This window comes from Stegostoma tigrinum, chromosome 5 (genome assembly GCF_030684315.1).
Source record: "Stegostoma tigrinum isolate sSteTig4 chromosome 5, sSteTig4.hap1, whole genome shotgun sequence".
NCBI lineage: Eukaryota > Metazoa > Chordata > Chondrichthyes > Orectolobiformes > Stegostomatidae > Stegostoma > Stegostoma tigrinum.
This window is the reverse complement of record NC_081358.1, coordinates 123,073,881-123,095,077: the sequence shown is the minus strand read 5'-3', so window position 1 is coordinate 123,095,077 and position 21,197 is coordinate 123,073,881. Positions and strand designations below refer to the sequence as shown.

The 21,197-nt window shown below is 41.9% G+C and overlaps 1 protein-coding gene across 2 annotated transcripts in view; it reads right to left on the bottom strand.

Annotated features, from left to right (window-relative positions):
- Positions 1–1,596: 1,596 nt before the first annotated feature.
- Positions 1,597–21,197, bottom strand: part of trappc8 (trafficking protein particle complex subunit 8) — a 150,107-nt gene continuing 130,506 nt past the window's right edge. For both annotated transcript variants that reach the window (XM_048529398.2, XM_048529399.2), the window contains 5 exons: positions 20,263–20,439; positions 16,976–17,077; positions 12,997–13,142; positions 8,897–8,986; positions 1,597–5,003 (listed from right to left, as the gene is read on the bottom strand). In XM_048529398.2, coding sequence (XP_048385355.1) covers positions 4,769–5,003; positions 8,897–8,986; positions 12,997–13,142; positions 16,976–17,077; positions 20,263–20,439 — 750 coding nt within the window. In that variant the 3' untranslated portion in view covers positions 1,597–4,768. The remainder of the gene's footprint in view (positions 5,004–8,896; positions 8,987–12,996; positions 13,143–16,975; positions 17,078–20,262; positions 20,440–21,197) is intronic.

The following is a 21,197-nucleotide window of genomic DNA, read 5'->3' as shown; positions in this document are numbered from 1 at the left end:
AACAAGGCAAGTGGAAGTATTCCATCACACTTGCGCAGCATAGACAGGTTCTGGGGAGTCGGTTGGCAAGATTTACCATACAGACCTGGCCTTCTCTCCACAGGTCAGTTTCCAGCCAATCCAAGGATGCTGATAATGGTAGATTATGTAATTATGACGCCATTGAACATCAACATTTCATTGATTATCTCCAACAAGGGAGAATTTAACACACATTATCTAGGACAAATGTTACTTGCCACTGATCAACTGAAACCTGGTTGTTATGGAGGTATGGCTGCTTTTAAAAGGGGTTTTACAGCATGAGTTGTGAATTTATACTCAATGTTGTGCAAACATCAGTGAACATCCCCATTTCTCACTTTATAACGGACGGTAGGTTGTGGATGAAGCAGCCGAATATCCTTAGGCTTAGGACACTATGCTGAGGAGCTGATATGACTGACCTCCAACAACCCCACTTACCCTAAACTGGGCCAAGTATGAGTCTAACCATACTTTTCCACCTGATTCCCATTGATTACAGCTTTTCCTGTCTTGATACAGGTACCCTCACCTCTGGAATTCAGCTCTTTCATCCATGTTGGAATTATGATTGTATGAGGTCAGGGACTGATTGGACCTGGTAGAACTCAGCATCATACCTGTCTTCGGTTTTCATTATATACAGTCACAGGGATGGTTCAAGCAGAAAATAACAATCAGATTGGGGGGGGGGGTAAGAATCAGCAGATAAAGAAACAAGAAAATACAGTCTAAAGAAAAGGACACTAGCACACTTATTAGTATGGATATTCAAGAAATACTGCAGAAATATTTATGTATGTTGCATCTGAATCCCAGATAAGTAAATACCAATTTTAAAATTAAATTTCCCACTTTGAACTCTCAGTTACATTGTTACTTTGTTCAATTCAAGCCAGTTTTTAGTTCTCTAGAATCTAAATCACAGACCAAGTAAATCAGGGATACATTTCCTAGTATCAACGTTCTGAACTTCCCACCCTACCCCACCCCCAAACCTCTGCTTCTCTACCCTTGAAGAGACTCACTCAACCTGATTTTAAGTCAGTTGATCTACTATCTCCTTGTCACATTTTTCTGATAATATTCCTGTGAACCATCTTATGATTTTACTACACTAAGGACGCTACATAAATGCAGCCAGTCCTTCAAAACCCTCCTTTCACACTGCCAGTGTAAGGTAGTGTAAGTTGGCTTCTACACTCGCTAGTCACCTAGATATTCTAAGTTAACATTGCGACTCCACTGGAGACTGAACTTGATCATTTTGGACAGTTATAATTAAATTTGCCAATGCTAAGGGCACAGTTTTGATTTAGCCCATTGCTCATGGGAACAACTGAAAGAAAGGATGAACTTGCACTTATTTAGCACTTTTCACCACCTCAGAACACTCCAAAATCATTTACAGACAATGAAGTACTTCTAAAGTGTAGTCACTGTTCTGATGCTGGAAGATCTTATAAATGGTAAGATATTTGTTTGTTTTTATGTCAAAAACTAGGGTTTGACTACTGGATATTTCTGGTCACAGCTCCACTGCCCTTTCCTCAGAAATAATACCACCAGATCTTATGTTCACCACTGGACAACAGCTTTTAGCATGTTACCCATTACTTTAATTCCATAATTTAAAAAAGCTTACGGCAATGTTATTTCAGTAACATTATTCAATGTTTAAGATTGAGCAGCATATACATAAAAATGTTGGTAATTAAAGGAATTATAATAAAATAAAAATACAACTTGACCACATCCTCACCAATTGTTGCATTATCTCCATGGAATAATGACCACCACACAGTCCTGTCTTCATAACCAAGAATACCCTCCATGGCTGTGTGGTACAAACACCATTCTAAATAGCTGAAACTTCAGACAGATCTAGCAGCTCAAGACTGGGTATCCCTGAGGCCATCAGCAGCAGCATAGTACTTTAACAATCTAACATCTGGGCATGGCACATCCCCAGCATGGGGATTAACCCTGGTTCGAGGACAACTGCAGGACAGCGTGATAGGAGCTGCACCAGATATACATGACAATGAGGAGTCAACCTTGTAAAGCAACAAATTAATGCTGTTAATACAGTTTGGCAGGCAAGTAGTAAATGCTGGACAGAGCCAGTGATCCCACAACTAGACCAGATCTAAGCTTTAGCATGTGAATGGCACATTTAAAAACTCAGTGGAGGAGGCACCAAAAATATCCCCATCCTCAACATTGGGGGATCCCTGCACATCAATGCAAAAGTTAAGGCCAAAGCATTCACTCCAATCTTCAGCCAGAAGTGTCAAGCTGATGATCCAGCTTGGGCCCTTCCAGAGTCCCCAGCATCATAGATCCATCCTGCAGTCACTTTCAACTCACTCCAAGTGATATCAAGGAATGGCTAGTGGCACTGCACACTAAAAAGTCTATGGGACCTGACAACATTCCAGCAGTACTGAAGGCTTGTACTCAAGAGCTTGGGGCAGATATAGCCAAACTGTTCCAATACAGTTACAACACTGGCATCTATGTGACCACATGGAGAACTGCTCATGTCCTGTAAACACAAAGCAGGACAAACAAATCCAACCTAGCCAATTACTGCACCAGTCTACTCTCAAATCAAGAAGTGATGAGAGGTGTTGTTAATGGTGTTATCAAGTAGCATCTGCTCAGCAACACTGAGTTTGGATTCTACCAGGGCCACTTAACTACCTCATATCCAACGTTGCTTCAAACATGGGAAAAACGTGAATTCCAGAGGTAAGGCAAGAGTTATAGCCCTTGACATCAAGGCTGCATTTCACTAGATTTGGCAAAGAAATGTAGCAAAACTGAAATCAAGGGGAGTTGGAGAAAACTCTCCACAGGCTGGAATCCCCTACCTGGCACATAGGAAAATGGGCTGTGGTTGTTCAAGGTCAGTCATCTCAGCTCCAGCACATCTCTGCAGAAGTTCCTCAGGGCAGTGTCCTCAGCCCAACCATCTTCAGCTGCTTCATCACTGACCTTCCCTGCATCACAAGGTCAGATGTGGGGATGTTTGCTGACAACTGCACTCAAACTGAAACAGTGCATGTCCAAATGCAACAAGATCTGGACAATATCCACATTTGGACTGACAAGTGCCAGCCAATGACCATCTCACCATGACCCTTACACAATCTTCACTCAATGCCCCATCAACATCATCCTGGGATTAGCGCCAACCAGATATTCAATTAGCCATACAAATACCAGCATGTTAGAGGCTAGGAATTTTGTAGTGAGTAACTTGCCTCCTGACTCCCCAAAGCCTATAAAGACACAAGTCAGGAGTGTAACGGCTTACTTGCCTCTTGCCAGAACGAGTGCAGCTCGAAATAAAACTCAAGCAGTTAGAAACATTCCAGAATAAGCCACATCCACAAGCTCCACCAATGCTCAGTAGCAGCTGTGTGCGCTTTCCGCAAGATATGCCACAGAAATTCAAAGCATGGCAAATAATACTTTCCAACCTCAAAGCCAATATCAAGAACACCTGATACATAGGAACACCGCTAGCAATCTGGGAGTTCTCATCCAAGGCATTTGGATTTCCCAACTTGGAAATATATCACTGTTTCTTCAGTGTTGCTGAATCAAAATCTTAGCCCCCAAAATACTGCTGGGGAAGGAGTGCCATCTATAGCATAGGGGGTGGTTCAAGAAGGCAATTCACTACAATCCTCTCAAGGGCAACAAATGCTTTCCCAGCCAGCGATACCTACACCAAGAATAAATGTTTTTAAAAATTACTTTTCCATGTGACAGTCAGAAACAAACTCAATTATATATGTGTTATGTTTTATTCTATTTACAGACATTAGCTATAAATATAATACATCATTTCTTGAAAAGACATTTGTGTTCATTTTAATTCTGTTGATACATTAAATAACATTACATTTGCAAAGTTCCATCATAATGTAGCTAACTGGGTCCAACTCAAAACCCTGTGGCTGTGAAAGAAACTTGGGCTTGAATTCAATCAAACCAAAAAGACAGATCGAATAGGTCTGCTTCATTATTCAGCTTTATCTTTCAAACCTGAGATAATATTGAGGAAACAAATGAGTATGTAAAACAACAGGGCAGAGGAATAAGATGTATAAGCAATGGTTAATTTTACACCTTAAAACGGTGAACATGAATGATTTGCTTTTGCACAGTTACCAAATGAGGAGTTAGCTCATGCATTAATGCGGTTTTCCCACAAACTACACAGTTAGTGATCACCGGTCTTTTGATTTAGCGAGAAAGAAATGAAGGCTGAAGAAAAAGCCAAAATTACAAGAGACATCCTCTCGGACAACTGCAGATATTCAAACAATTGATGGAAAAGCAGTTTTAAACTGCATTATTAACAGATGGCCCAAAACTGCACATCTATATTCAATGTTCGCATTAAAAAAGGTCTAATTATAAGCAGGGATGAATGATAAATATATTCAAAAATCATCTTACATATGCACATCCAAGTTCAGAATTCCTTTTATTGTGAAAGACAAAATAATTTTAGGTCTGGTTTAGTTTTCATTTCCTCCACCTACCAACCACCCCCCACCCCTTCCCTCCCATTTATTCTGTACAATTTTGTGATATTAGTTCTGTATTTTTTGTGGGTGCAGGGTACAACTGCAGGAAATTTCAACAATAGCTACAAAAGAAAGCAATCAGTATACGATTCTTTCCAAGACTGATGGTGATCGGGATGTTTGGTTCTGCCCGTTCCTCACATATTGTTGATAATTATCAAGGCTGGTGTTGAGTTCTGTTGGCTGGTTTCGCACTGCACATTCTGGTCAGCAAGCCTGGCAAAGACTCTGGGTGTCCCAAGATTATAAACACCAGCGTGAACAAAACAAGCCTTCAGTGGAACTGTGTAAACCTCCTGACCCTTCAGCTGAATTTTGTATTGAGTCTGCCCAAGCCAGGTGAATGAACCATGGATCTCCAACATTTCTGGACTGGAAGAAAGAAAACAAACATTCACAGTTCAGTCACAATCTCAACGAATAGCAAGTTGCTCGATAAATTACTCTTGCTCCTAAACCAGTTCTAACTTTTTTTTTGAAAAAAGCAATGGAGGGGGAGGCAACTGGAAGGAAGACGAGAACAATGTTGCACCTATCACAAAATTGCAAGCAAAGCTCCAACCTATAAAGGCTTCAATAGTAAAACTTCGATTTAGAGAAAGTAGGTGGAGTTATAGGGGAAGCTGTTTGATGCAAGGACAGCTTCAACCACTTGGGAGTAGAGTGGACGAAAAGGGACTGCTTGTGCCTCTGCTCTAAAAGGAGAAACAAAGCGGTCTCCCACTATTTTGCTGCAGACAGATATGTAGAAATGGAGTCAAGACAAGGAAAAGATTGGGGCCAAAAATACTAAGTGTAAGGTGACTCACCTGAAATGTTAATTCTGTACTTTCAACAAATGGTGATGAACATTAATTTTGGTTAAAACACGCTGGAGCAACCCAATTTCAATTCCAATTGTACTTTAGATAGTATATAACATTCAAGTAATTTTTAAGACCAGACTAAATAGATTTGTCCAGTGCAAAATAAATGATCCAAAGGGATAAAATTAACAAGCTATCAATGGAGTAAACATAGGAAGTAATTTTGTGCTGAGAGGACAAGTAACACACCAACATGGCACCCATATTCAATAAAGGTAACATCTGACCTGTTAGTGATGCAAAGACTGATAGTAATAAACTTACGAACAATGGACAACAATGATTCAGAACGGGAGACCCTATCTATCTCAAAAGCTTCTCTAATGAAGTCAAATCCCAAATGGACATTCCTGGCTTGTAAAAACGTCTGACAGCAGTCAATCGTGCAAGTTTATTTAAGCTTCAGGGAATTCAGGTTTTAGAAAATCCAGAAGAAAAAAATTATCCGGAAGGTAGAAAGAGAAAAGACAACTTTCTCTGCCAGCTTTCAAAAAATCTTAGGAGACCCCAAAGTGCTTTACAATCAAAGTGGAGCTGAACTAGTCGTTACAATTGGTGAGTGTTTAGAGGAATTTTGTCAAGTGGCTCAAATCACTAACCGCGGTCCCCCCCGGAATGGATGCTGGGAATTTAACAACCAGGATTCACAGGTGCAAAGCAAAATTCTTAAGTTTTCACACAAACCGAAAGGCAGTTTGGGGAAAAACAAAGAAGCTGATTGCAAAGTATCTAGGAATAGCAAGATGAAATTAACACAGACAAGTGTTAATTACTGCACCCAAACTGAACTGACATCAGTACTGCATAATTATAAAGAAAAAAGTTAGAAGATGCTTTGAGAGGGATTTATGTATTGATAACATTTAGCAGATGTACTGACATCACTGGTGTTCGTACTCCTGAAGAAATATTTCCAATACACAAATTGTAAAGGTTGTTCCCACTCCCTTTGAACTCCAACTTGTTATTCAACCTGTTCTGCCTTCCACTCGATCACAGATCTTCCCATGTCAGTTCTCTCCACACTATCAGCTGCTTAAAACATTTAATTTTTAAACTTTTCCCATTTCTGTTGAAAGATCATTGATCTGAAACACTAACTGCTTCTCTCTCTACCCCTGCTGTCAGACCTGAGTATTTTCAGAACTTAGCTTTTAAATCAAAAATAAAATGAAATCCAACCAATGAGAACAGATAAGGATGAAAAGCTCCAGGCTATTCGTAGCAAAACTACAGGGAGTCAGGCAGCACTTTACTAGTCACCGAAATGTACACAATAGTGAGACCTTGGTGCAAGTCATTGAAGGTGGCAGGACAGTTAAGAAAGCACATTCCCTAAACTTTATTCATAGGGCTATAGAGTACAAGACCCAGGAGGTTTTTGAACTTGTACAAGTCATTAATTTGGCCTCAGTTGTCTAGCTTTGGTCACTACAGTTTAGGAAGGATGTGAAAGCACTGGAGGGAGAGTTATGATTGCTTTCCTTTGAGAAGTAGGTAGCTCAGAGAAGATTTGATAGAACTATTCAAAATCATGAGGGCTCCGGACAGCATAATTTAGCAGAAACTGTTCCAAGAACGAGAGGGCACAGATTTGAAATAATTGGTAAAAACAACAAGAGGAAAACATTTTCGTGCAGCAAATGACTCAGATCAGGAACACACTGCCTGAGTGCGGAAAGACAGGTAGGTTTAATCAAGGTTTTAGAAAAGGAATTTGACCATTATTTGAAGGTGATAAATAGGTGAGATACTCATTTGGAGAGGTGACAAATTGGACTGGGTGAATGGCCACCTTCTGCATTGTAACAATTCTGTGGCATGCATAATAAGGCAAAGCATCACGGGATGATAAAAGCTGGAGTAACTGAACAGCTACAAATCTCTGGAGGCTTGTTTATGATGGATTGCTGTCCAGCACTGGAATAGGAGAAGAACACTTAGACAATTCGTGAGGCCTGTGCTCTCCTCCAGATTGGGTAGATGATGCATAGACTGGGTGACCGCTTTGCAAAGCGCCTAAGTTCTGTCCACAAAAGTGACCCGAGATTTCGGCTGCCTGCCATTTCAACGTATCACCAGGTTTGCTAGTCTATATCTGGCATGGACTTGCTGCAGTGTTCCAGAAAGTCTCAACCCAAACTCGAAGAATAACACTTCATTTTCTGGACTCGATATCAAGGTCAATAATTTTTAAGGTCTAAGCACCTTCTCCCATGACTTTACTCTAACACACACATACAAAGCCTTGATCCTTGTCATCACATAGCCTGGTACCACAAACAATCCACTGTCAGCCAATAACAGTCCCCATTATCAGCTAAATCACTCTCCCAGGCTGATGTCGGTCCCTGGGTTCCAACTTTACCTATCATTTAGTCCTTTCCCCTCCAGCCACCCCTCTCCCAGCACATATACCAAACTCTTCCTAGCACAAATCAGTTCTGAAGCATTACTCGAACTAAAATTTTAGTTACACCCTTGGCTTCCATTGATGATGCCAGAGTTTTTCCAGCAATTCTTTTTTTAAAACATCTTACACAACTCTCCAGTTACTGAACACAGCCTCAGTGAATTTGTTACCAGGGTTACTTTTGAATGCATATCAGCAACAAGCAACATACACAATACATAGCAGCAGCTTTATCAGAGAGATTTTGTGCTAAGAAAAAGAGATTTTAACAGAGGATAATATCAAGTTTTCTTCTCCAGGGGATATTAGTGAACCAGTTGGGTTTTAATGCCAATCCAAACAGCTGCATTGTCACCATGACTGATGCCAGCTTCCTCATTCCAGTTCAACACTTCCTAATACTATACAAAAGGTCAGTTTAGTTCAGGAGGCTGGATGATTATTTTGTGAACAGCGTGACACCGACAGCACAGGTTTAATTCCCAAGGACCCTCCTTCTCAACCTCTCCCCTCGAAGGTGTGGTGGCCCTCAGATTATAGCACCACCAGTTGTCTCTCTCTAATGGGTGAGCAGCCCAATGGGCTGTAAGACTGTGACAATTTGATTGTACAAAACAGAAATCACATTCCTTGCAATCAGTGCTCTAGTATAACAAACAGCATGCTGGAGAAACATAACAGATCTAGCAGAAGCTGTAGCGAAAGAATCAGGGTTAACGTTTTGAGTCTGGAATGACTCCTCCTTCATATGTTCACACTGGACTCAACGTTAACTATTTCTGCCCACTGATGCTCCCATACCCACTAGCTTTTCCAGCATTCTCTATACTTATTTCAGATTTCTATTATCTGAAGTATTTTGCCTTTACTCCAGAAAAATAACCACTGAAGTAACAAAAAAATACAAAGCATACTTATTATTTTTGGTTTACGTTCACAATGGCAGTTTGAAAACAAAAACTTAGAAGTTTTAGAATCAGCCGTACCTTGTGGCCTTGTGTCGTAAATCAATGATAACATCCACTTCAATCTGGCAGCAGTTGAAAAGAACAAGAGTAACAGGTACTATACATAAACTGCAGAACAAAGAAGACAAAATCACAAAAGTTAATAGATTCCAAGTGCCTGAACAAACTTCTAACATAATATAAAGCTGATATACTAGAATTCTAAATACTTCTAAACTGACCTATCTTTGACAAAAAGGCCATAAAAGTCAAAACTATTTGCTTCTATCTGAATGCAGGGAGAACATTAAGCACTTGATTTACCAATCACATGCAATTATAAAAACTGAGTCAATTATGGTATAACTCAATAACTCCAATATTTTCTTAACCACCACTAACTTGCCTTTTATCCATTTCAGTCCTGTGACCGAACTAAGTATTTTGCTGCAATATGTCTTTCTAGATTTAGTTATAAAATTATATTTTAGAAATCATAAATTGTTCTAACTAGTTTATCAGTAAGTAGAATTAATCCAGATTCAAAAATATTTTCAGCTAAAGAGTAAATACCAATCTTTTAAAATCAGATTTTGCTAAATACATTGTCGTGGACAAGACCAAACCTACTTCAACTGAATCAACACGACAGCCTTCAGGTTTATTTAAAGGCAAGCATAAGGTACGATGTTGCAGATGTTACTCAGCTTTAAGCAAAACATTATTCTTTAGACCCAACTAAAATACAAAACAACGAAAAAAAGGAGAGAAGAATTGGTGTCACTAACTCTATTGGAAAACTTAATAATAGATTATTTAACTAAACAACAACTGTTCCAATATAGTAACATCCCATAAACACATCCTTGGCAAAAGGCAAGTTCTGTAAAATAGATTGTCTCACATCATTCTGACAGAGAGAAACAATTCTACCTTTATACATGGCTGAGGGGGATGTAACAGCTTCCACAGCCAACTTCAAAAGCACAACAACTGAAACGCAAATTAAAACGCTGGTTCTGCGGGAAGGCATTTTCACTTGCTGATGCTGCTTCTACTGTTGCAACTTGAAAAAATGTGCAGGGCCTCACAAGCTGTTTGCTTTCCTGGACTGGAAGAGACAACTCTACACCTCTGGCTCAAAACCTCTCCAAAAACCAGAAAAAAGAACAAAATACACCTCCCAAAACCGTAACATCATCACAATATTATGATGAAAGGTGTCCAATTCATTATCACATGGGAAGTTTGTGTTTTAAAAGTAGCAGAATTGGAATCTGACAAAATTCAATAGTGAGTCAAAGGTGCAAATATCCAGAAAGGGTAACTAAATACTTCAAAGAGAAAGGTTTTAACAAAGGTCTTGAAAAGGAGGGTACTATGGAGAAACAAAGTTAAGAAATTCCAGGCCATAAAGCGATTACCAAATAGGTAAACAGAGGGCCCTTGGGAAGGTTAGGCCAGATTTGGAGCTCTGCATTATCTTATAGAAAATCATGAGATGTGAGAATCACTGGCCGGACTAGCAATTATTACCCATCCTATATTGCTCAGAGGACAATTAGGAGTCACATTGCTGTGGATCTGGAGTCACATATAGGTCAGACGAGAAACAATAGGCAGTTTCTTTCTATGAAAGACATAAGTGAACTTGACGGATATTTCCTAGCAGTCAATTTGACACTTAGAATATAGAACATAACAACACAGTACAGGCCCTTCGGCCCTCGATGTTGTGCCGACCTGTCATACCGATCTCAAGTTCATCTAACCTACACTATTCCATGTACGTCCATATGCTTATCCAATGACGCCTTAAATGTACCTAAAGTTGGCGAATCTACTACCGTTGCAGTCAAAGCGTTCCATTCCCTTACTACTTTCTGAGTAAAGAAACTAAATTAATTCCAGCCTTATACGGAATTCAAAGTCTGCCTGCCATGACAGAGGTTCTGGATTAACAGTCCACAATAATACCACTAGGTAAAGTTTAAGAACATTAGCAATAGGGAGAGGACAGGTACAAAGTGATTTAAACACGACCACAAGTGTTGGATCATGTAAACTGATGAGCACGAGGGACAGTAGAAGAGCAAGGGTGACATATTTCAGAATAACATGCTTTGGTCTTCATGTTTAAGTGGAAGAAACTATAGGACATTTAGGACTGAATGTTGAAGTGATATGACAGAACTGAGTGGAGGAGACAGATGTGTATACAGCAAATATTTATACAGTGTCTTTAGCATGATAGAAACAGGGCCCAAAGCATTTCACAGAAATGTTATGAAAAAGTATGAAATTAATTCACCCAACATGTTAGGAGACCAAAGGTTTAACTAAGAGAGCAAAGTGCTTTCAAGGGGTAAAGACTGGAGTTTGCAACATGGTCACCAATGCTGAAGTAATTAAACTTGGAGGTTCACAAGAGGCCTGAACCAGAGACCCACAGAGAGGTCAAGGGTCGCAGGGCTGAAGTAATTGGGCCTCACCTTTGCTCATTAGGTTATCAAAGAAACAGTTGTAAGTGAGGAAGAGGTGGCAGCTAAGGATAGATACAAGGAGCACTCTTATAGCTAACAATTGGGTATTGGAGGAGGTAGATGAAAAAGATTTTGCTGATACTGACCTAGCTACATTTGAAAAAGTAAGAGTAAAAGTAATCAAGGTCAAAAGAGGAGAGACACCGGAGGGGAAAAGGTCTAAGTGCCCAAATGACAAGTCAAGGAGGAGAAAGGCAGTGCATGATGTTCACAGGTATGCCACTGAAAACATCGATCTTTTAGAGCTGTGGCAGAAGTGGAAACCTAAAAGGCCTGAGAATTGGAAAAACGGGAATGGGACATGACAATATGCTCATGAACTATGCAAAGCAACGGGAGATTGGAGGTGGGACTCCAGTTTGGCAAGCGTAGAAAAGAGGAAGACAAAGATCTTTGGAGGCCAAGGGCAGAAACCATTTGAAATATCAGCTACCATGGGTGTCAGGAAGAAAATTTGCATAGTCAGCAATTTAGTCAGGTGAGTTTCATGGCAAGACTTAGAGATACGGTACAGGACAGAGACATGTCAAGTGGGAACCTGTAAGGAGGCTTGGTGGGAAAGGAGAGTGATTGCAGAAGCAACTGAACAGATGGTATCAAGGTCAATGACAAAATATGGGCACATGAGATCCTGGCAATATGAGAGAGTGGAGGGAACAGGTCAAACAGTGAAAAAGATGCTATTTGTTTGGAACTAAGCTAGAATTTAACAACTCCCACCTCCAAGATGATCCTGGCATAATATTTTGGTGATAGCGATCACAATTCTGTTATGTTTACTTTAGTGATTCAAAGGGACAGGTGTATACCACTGGGCAAGAGTTATAGCTGGGGGAAAGGCAAATTACAATGAGATTAGGCAAGATTTAGGGAGCATAGGATGGAGAAGGAAACTGCAGGGGATGGGCACATTAGAAATGTGGAGCTTATTCAAGCAAAAGCTCCTGTGTGTCCAAGATAAGTATGTACCTGTCAGGCAGGGAGGAAGCTGTAGAGCGCGGGAGTCGTGGTTTACGAAGAAAGTGGAATCTCTGGTCAAGAGGAAGAAGGCGGCGGTTTATGTTAGATGAGATGTGAAGGCTCCATTAGGGCGCTTGAGGGCTACGAGGTAGCCAGGAAAGACCTAAAGAGAGAGCTCAGAAGAGCCAGGAGGAAACATGAGAAGTTGCTGGCGGATAGGATCATGGTAAACCCTAAGATTTTCTATAGGTGTATAAGGAATAAAAGAATGACAAGAGTAAGATTAGGGCCAAATCAAGGATAGTAGTGGGAAGTTGTGTGTGGAGTCAGAGGAGATAGGAGAAGCACTAAATGAATATTTTTTGACAGTATTCACAGTAGAAAACGAAAATAATGCAATTAAGGCCATTGGAGAATAAAACTGAACAGTGCATAAAATGGGAAACCTTTACTCAAGAATCTAACAAAATGACATTTATATGCTGTAGTGAGGAACAATTTTTCAATCTTACATTCACAATCTACCATGATACTCAGCCCAATAATTAATTTTTCCCTATCAAGCATATTTCAGCATGGTTAAGTCCATGCCAGGACACTGCCAATTAGTCATGCTTAAAAAGCAAAATTACAAACCTCTTTTGATGAAATGGATGGTCATAGTATTCAGGGTAATGCAGGCTGATCTTAATAAGATGGGAGAGCTGTTCCATGCTCGGTCTTGCAGGCAGATGTGGCTGTTCAGGTCGCACAAATTTCAACAGACCCATTTCCTGTGCTTCCTGGAACATGCAAGACAGGGATCAAAATAAATATTCAAACTTGACAACTCTTATTTCTTCCCAAAACCGAACACAACAGGAATCATTACCCAAGGTGTGGAAAATTTCTGCAATTCACACAACACCTTTAAATGCATGGGATAACAAGGTGTAGAGCTGGATGAACACAGCAGGCCGAACACAGCAGGCCAAGCAGCATCACAAGAGCAGGAAAGCTGATGTTTCGGGCCTAGACCCTTCTTCAGAAATGCCTTTGAATGCATGGTTGCCAGAAGCAATTATAGAATCAGAGACCAGCTCTAGCACATGGCCACATTCAGGCAGTGCATTCCAAATGCTAATGCACGTGGACTGCAGTGGTTCAAAGCAGCAGCAGCTCACCACCACCTTCAAAGGCTCTGCAGACAGACAATAAATGCTGGCCCAGCCAGTGACAGGCACATCCCATGAGTGGAAAAAAAAGTCACTCACTAGCGAGTTTTGAGAAGATTTATAGCTCAGGTTGAGGTTCTGGATGCGAGTTTGCTCGCTGAGCTGGAAGGTTAGTTTTCAGACGTTTTGTCACCATTCTAGGTAACATCAGCGAGCTTCCGGTGAAGCGCTGGTGTTATGTCTCGCTTTCTATTTATCTGTTTAGGTTTCCTTGGGTTGGTGATGTCATTTCCTGTTCTTTTTCTCAGAGGATGGTACCTCTGGAAATGACAGAGGTACACCAGCGCTTCACCAGAGGCTCGCTGATGATGTTACCTAGAATGGTGACGAAACATCTGAAAACTAACCTTCCAGCTCAGCAAGCAAAACTCACATCTAAAATCACTCACTGCTTGATGATGCTTCTTCTCAGGTCATCATTGTTGGCTGTCCTCCAGGTCCTCTGGCACTCCTCCAGTGGACAGAGCGGACTTGAAAATTCATGCCAAAGTCCCTGCAATCTCCCTTCTTGCCTCCCACAGCAGCCTTGGACACATCGTATATCAGGCTGAGGATTTATACACGAAGCCTGCTAAAACCACAAATACCACCTACCTCAAAGCTAATTTGTTCAAGTACATCACAGTTCTCCTCCCTTGGTCTATATGAATAGATACAAAGCATTCACTGAAAACTTCAGCTGCATCTTGGATTGTCATTTGGGTCCCTAATGGGCCCTACTCATTCCCTGTTTGTTCTTTTGCCTCTAATATACTAATAAAACACCTTTGGATTTTCCTCAAAGTTACCTGCAGTGTTTCCCCCCACCCCCGACCAAACCCCGGATTTCACATCTTCACTCTCCTAACTTTAAGCAATCCCCTGCATTTTCTATACTCCTCTGCACACCTGCTGCTGTTTTGAGACTTCAGTACCTATAGCAAATTTCCTTGTCCCAACCCTCCCCCTCATCTCTCCAATCCTGTATATCTTCAACATCCAGGGTCTTTTCATGTGTTGGTCCCACTCTTCATGAACACAATGACTTGATCCAAGTTCAAGTGATCTTGTTGCGACTACATGTCGAGGAGTGGCTGCAGTTTTGGTCTCCATATCTACATACACACTTACTACAGAGGGAGTGCAGCAGAGGATTACTAGCTGATAACCAGGGATAGTAGGAATGTCCTATGGTGGTAGTTTGGTTTGACTAGGCCTGCATTCACCGGAGTTTAGAAGGATGAGAGGGGGATCTGATTGAAGTGTATAAAATTACAGCAAAGCTGGTCAGACTAGATATAGGGAGCATGTTTCCCTTGGGCTGGGGAGTCTAGAATCAGGGAATACAATCTCTGGGTATGGGATAGACCATTTAGGACTGAGTTAAGGAAACATTTCTTCACTCGTAGCACAGTCAACCTATGGAATTTTCTACTATGGGAGGCTGCAGAAGCTGATCACGGACTATTCAAGAAAGAGATTAATCCATTTTTATAGATTAAAAGACACGGGTCATGGTGGAAAAGTGGAAATATGGCAAATAGGACAGATGATGATCAGCCATAACCATACTGAGTGGCAGAGCAGGTTTGAAGAGCTGAATAGCCAACTCCTGCTCTCAGTTTGGAATGTTTCCCCAAGTTGTAATTGAAAAGAGGCATTGACATGGAGAAAGCACCACAACCTACTGACCCCTACAACTACGTCAAGAGTTGCCTATTCAGAAAGCCTTTGCAGACACAATGAGCTTGACAGCCTCATTGGGCGGTCTAACAATTCTGTGACACCGAAAGTAACTTATGTTACTGTTGAAGTAAATTTCAGGAGGGGGCAGATTCAAATTAAGTGTAAATACAGGCCTGATATTATGAGCTCATTCTTCACACAAAATTGTCAACATACGACAGAAACTTCCATTATGGAGATGAAACCACGTGGAATTATTTTACATAAACATTGCGTTGTTACATGGGGCGTGGAAAATATTTCTGGCTGGATAAATCAATAGGCTTGCAGAGATAATGGGAACTGCAGATGCTGGAGAATTCCAAGATAATAAAATGTGAGGCTGGATGAACACAGCAGGCCAAGCAGCATCTCAGGAGCACAAAAGCTGACGTTTCGGGCCTAGACCCTTCATCAGAGAGGGGGATGGGGAGAGGGAACTGGAATAAATAGGGAGAGAGGGGGAGGCGGACCGAAGATGGAGATTAAAGAAGATAGGTGGAGAGAGTGTAGGTGGGGAGGTAGGGAGGGGATAGGTCAGTCCAGGGAAGACGGACAGGTCAAGGAGGTGGGATGAGGTTAGTAGGTAGCTGGGGGTGCGGCTTGGGGTGGGAGGAAGGGATGGGTGAGAGGAAGAACCGGTTAGGGAGGCAGAGACAGGTTGGACTGGTTTTGGGATGCAGTGGGTGGGGGGGGGGGGGGGGGGGGGGGGGGGGGGGGGAGAAGAGCTGGGCTGGTTGTGTGGTGCAGTGGGGGGAGGGGACGAACTGGGCTGGTTTAGGGATGCAGTGGGGGAAGGGGAGATTTTGAAACTGGTGAAGTCCACATTGATACCATATGGCTGCAGGGTTCCCAGGCGGAATATGAGTTGCTGTTCCTGCAACCTTCAGGTGGCATCATTGTGGCACTGCAGGAGGCCCATGATGGACATGTCATCTAGAGAATGGGCCTCCTGCAGTGCCACAATGATGCCACCCGAAGGTTGCAGGAACAGCAACTCATATTCCGCCTGGGAACCCTGCAGCCATATGGTATCAATGTGGACTTCACCAGTTTCAAAATCTCCCCTTCCCCTACTGCATCCCTAAACCAGCCCAGTTCGTCCCCTCCCCCCACTGCACCACACAACCAGCCCAGCTCTTCTCCCCCCCCCCCCACCCACTGCATCCCAAAACCAGTCCAACCTGTCTCTGCCTCCCTAACCGGTTCTTCCTCTCACCCATCCCTTCCTCCCACCCCAAGCCGCACCCCCAGCTACCTACTAACCTCATCCCACCTCCTTGACCTGTCCGTCTTCCCTGGACTGACCTATCCCCTCCCTACCTCCCCACCTACACTCTCTCCACCTATCTTCTTTACTCTCCATCTTCGGTCCGCCTCCCCCTCTCTCCCTATTTATTCCAGTTCCCTCTCCCCATCCCCCTCTCTGATGAAGGGTCTAGGCCCGAAACGTCAGCTTTTGTGCCAATAGACTTGCAAGTTGCTTTTCACTTTTAATAATGTGCAATCCAGAGCTCCAGGAAAATAACAACATGGATCATATTTAGATTGAGAAAATCAATTTCAGAAGCAAATTAAAAGAGCAAAAGACAAACAAACAATCCCATTAATGGAATGGTCTGGACTGGATTGGATTGATCTAGGCTGCAACAAGTCACAGCAGTGCAGCAGCAATAGGCGAGTCAGTAATGTGTTACCTGTACTTGAGGCAAAGAACTGGCTTCTTTTCCAATTGACTCCAGAGCAACATGAAGCTGGCCTTCCAATATAAGCTGCTTATTGTCTTCAACAACATATGCCTGTAATAAGAACGGTAAACTAAATTTCCAAGCCATAAATATTTCATTGAAACTTCAGCCATTGTACAGTGAGAAACTGTTCCTTCTCTAAACTACATACTGTATTAAGAGAATATAAACCAGGTACAAGACTTTTATCAGTTCACATATGAAGCCTGTTGCTCCCTTACTCTGTACATAATTAGTCTAGTCGTGGTCAGTCAACTTTTCACTAAGTTGCAAAAATATGTTCTACACCTAGATGGCCATTAAAGCTAATCAAGTCAATCCCAAAACACTAACAAAGGTGGATGCCTCCCCAAACCCCATGCCCCGACTGTAACGTACACAGCAAATTTGTACATTTTCATACAAATTAAGAAAACCCAAACGGAATAAGGCACTAGGTAAAAATAAACACATCAATACAAACAATACTACAGTTTTCCTCATTTCTGGAGGCATCTTTTGAGTTGGATACTACTTTCAATCAGGCAGGCATCCTTTGGCAGGAAGTTTCAACTCATGGGCTATCAGCTACACCTCATGACACTTCAGTATCCTTTTTCAGGCAAGAGCAAGCTGAGAACCTCACTTGGTGGCTGCAACAGAAGATTCTGAAGAGGCTGAGAGAATTTTTCCATCAAGGTAGGATCTGGGACCAGCAGGCGGAGTCTCAGAGTAAAGGCGCACCAATTGAAGGCTGAAGTGAGGAAGAATTTCCTCTCTCGGAGGGTTGTGTTTGGAGTTCCTTTCCGCAGGAGAGCTGTGGGGGCGAAGTCCTTGTATACATTTAAGGCGGAGTTTGACAGATGTGGTGATCAGTTGGGGAATCAAGGGTTATGAGAAAACAGGCAGGAAAGTGGATATGAGGAATGTTCAAAGAATCCCTACAGTGGAAAAACAGGCCGTTTAGCCCAACAAGTCCACACTAACTCAAGGGCATTCCACCCAGATTCACCCTTCGACAGGATCCCTGTAACCCTGCATTTTCCAAGGCTAATTCACCTAATCCACACATTCCTAAACACATCGGGCAGTGTAGCATGGCCAATCCACCTAACTAGCGCATCTCTGAATTGTGGGAGGAAACCAAAGCGCCCAGAAAAAACCCGCATAGACATGGGGAGAATGTGCAAACTACACACAGCCGGTTACTCAAGGCTAGTCTCAAACCTGGGTCCCTGGGCGTTGTGTGGCAGCAGTGCTAACCGCTGAGCCACCGATGTTGTCGGATTAGCTATGAACCTATTGAATGGCAGAGCAGGCTCAAGGGGCTGAATGGCCTATTTCTTGTGGTCTTATGGTTTTCTGACAGACCACTACAAATGATAAGTTGCTTCCTTTGACCCCATGACAATTAGCACTCAAGTAATCCACCTCAGCAGAACTAGATTGACCCATCATAACCAGTAATAACAGTGACTACTTCTGCTAATCAGTTATTGAAGTGTTACCCATATTTTGTCTTGAACCAAACCACTTTTGCCCAGCATCCAATGCTATGTCAAAGATATCAACGGAGTGGCCAGGTGAGCAGAGAAGTGACAAATGGAATTTGACACTCAGAAGTGAGGGGTGATGCATTTGCAGAGATCAAACAAGGTAAAGGTGTACAATTAATGGAAAATGCAGAGGGGTAGAGAAGTGAGGAACATTGAAGCAAGCCCATTGTTACCCGAAGTTAGCAGGGCAAGTCAATAAGTCAGTTTGGAAGGCATGTGAAATCCTTTATTAGTTGAGATACAGAGTGCAAGAATCAGGTGGTTACACTAAAACTGTAGAAATCATTGATTAGGTCAAAATATGAGCAGTAGTTTTGCTCACCTCTTTGCAGAAAGGATGCAATTACACTCGGAAGGGGACTGTGCAGATTTACCAGGATGGTGCCGGGACAGGAAAAATCACAGCTTGGGAGGAGGACTGGATAGGCGCAGGTTGTTTTCTTTGGAACAGAAGAGACTGAGGGGAGAATTGATTGAGATGTACAAAATAGTGGGGGCCCCAGAGTGGACGGGAAGGACCAATTTACCTTAGAGAGAACAGAACAGTGCAAATTTAAGAGTTAATGTGGCCAATAGAGAAGTTAGATGGTTGTAGTGGGTGGGTGGGGGGTGTGGAGAGAAGGAAGAGGGGAGCAGAGAAATAAAACATTTCAGAGTGCCTGAAGGCTGAAATTTGTTACCTGAAAGCATACTAGGGGCAGAAACATTCAACTCATCAACAGGTGAATGAATTTTCACTTCATGAGCTGGAACGTGCAGGGGTACTGACAAATTGCTGGAAAATGGGATTAGACTGGGTGGCTTGCTCTTCAGCTGCCTCAGGCACACAGTCGCCTCTTTCTGTGCTGTGAACATAGACAGGTGTACATTTTCTCCTGGCGCACCAACCCTTCGAAATTATGGCATGTTTAAATTCCTGAAAGCTTTACCACCCCGGTCTTGCTTGTGCACTACAATCCCTTCTTGAAACATCTCTTCACCTTTAAGGCTTAACTCAATGCCCAAGGTTTTTTAGACCCATTATTCTGATCAGGCTAAGTAATGCTTTGAGAGGTTTCTCAATGTCATAAATGTCACAAAACAACAAGTAATCATCGAGAATTACTGCACCTTGATGATTCAGTCAACCTGAGAAAATTTCCCATCAGATATTGATCAGAAGAGGTAGAGAATAAAAAGTATAGTGAAGAAAAGCTCGATATCACACATTTTTAAAGACAATAGGAAGAAAGGAGATGGCCATTTGGCTTTAGAGGACAATTTGAGTCAATTTACGATGTTAATACATTACTGGAGACTGCACTGAGCAGAGGAAAAATGGGCCAATTGGCCTCCTTCATTGCCACATATTCGCTGATTTCTACGGTTCTATTTGAGAGATTTACTGAAAATAAACAAACAAATAGCTTAGCTCCACAAAATGCTCACAACATACACTGGAAACTGCCAGAATCTCGAGCTGCACTGTCACCATCAAATTAGAGTACATTGTGGAACTTTCTTAATATTTCATTATTTAATATAACAGGGTAAGCAAGAACATTTTCAAATAACTGTTCATTTAGAAAGTGATTGAAACAAGTGTTTTCCGTATACTCTCTGAAGTAAAAGAATCCTGTACATTATTCAAAAATAAACCCTCCAACTGGCATGGCCTTTGAAAGCTCACCTCATCATGAATGTTTAAAGTATTATACAAACCTTCCATAGTACTATTACATTGAGATCCACCTCACTGCACATCTGCACCAATTTGGCAAGATCAGTAGTTTTTGGTCTCCCCGGGCCTGGCGTTGTATGTGGTATCATCTTCCGAGATCGTGCAGCATAGCAACTTTGAAAGAAAAAGTCTGCACATGGAGTGGTTGCACTGATAATCTGTAAAACAAAGCAGAACCAACTCTCAACGATACAAATCTCGTGGCTTAGTTTGTATTTGCCAATTGCTCAACAACTACCTTACAGAAACAAAGGGCCTCCAGGGCAAAATACATTGAACTTTTTGCAAAAGAAAACAAAATGGACATGGTTCCAAGAATCAAACAGATGGAAACCATGTTACTTAATAAGAGTGATCAGAGATAATGGGAACTGCAGATGCTGGAGAATCCAAGATAACAGTGTGAAGTTGGATGAACACAGCAGGCCAAGCATCTCAGGAGCACAAGCGCTGAAATTTCAGAACCCTCTCCCCATCCCCCTCTCTGAAGGAGGGTCTAGGCCCAAAACATCAGCTTCTGTGCTCCTGAGATGCTGCTGGGCCTGCTGTGTTCATCCAGCTTCACACTTTGTTATGTTACTTAATAAAACTGCTTTTGATTTCACTGAAATTTACAATTGACAGGTCTGTTGAAAGTACGCACTAGACCCAGGTGTGCATGCGAGAAAAGGGTGGGGAGGGGGTGCTTGGGACAGAAACGCAGAACTAATGTCAAAGAAGAGTCTTTAGAACTGTTTTAAAGTTGTATGCAATTCAAAACAACAATTTCTCTCTCCAAAGATGCTGCCAGACCAAAGTATTTTCAGCACTGTTTTTGTTGAGATTTTCATCATCCACAACATTTGCTTGTATTTTAATGAGTTTTCACTCCTGTTTCAACAGTTTCACTCAATCAGAACTTCCAGCGTAGAACTTG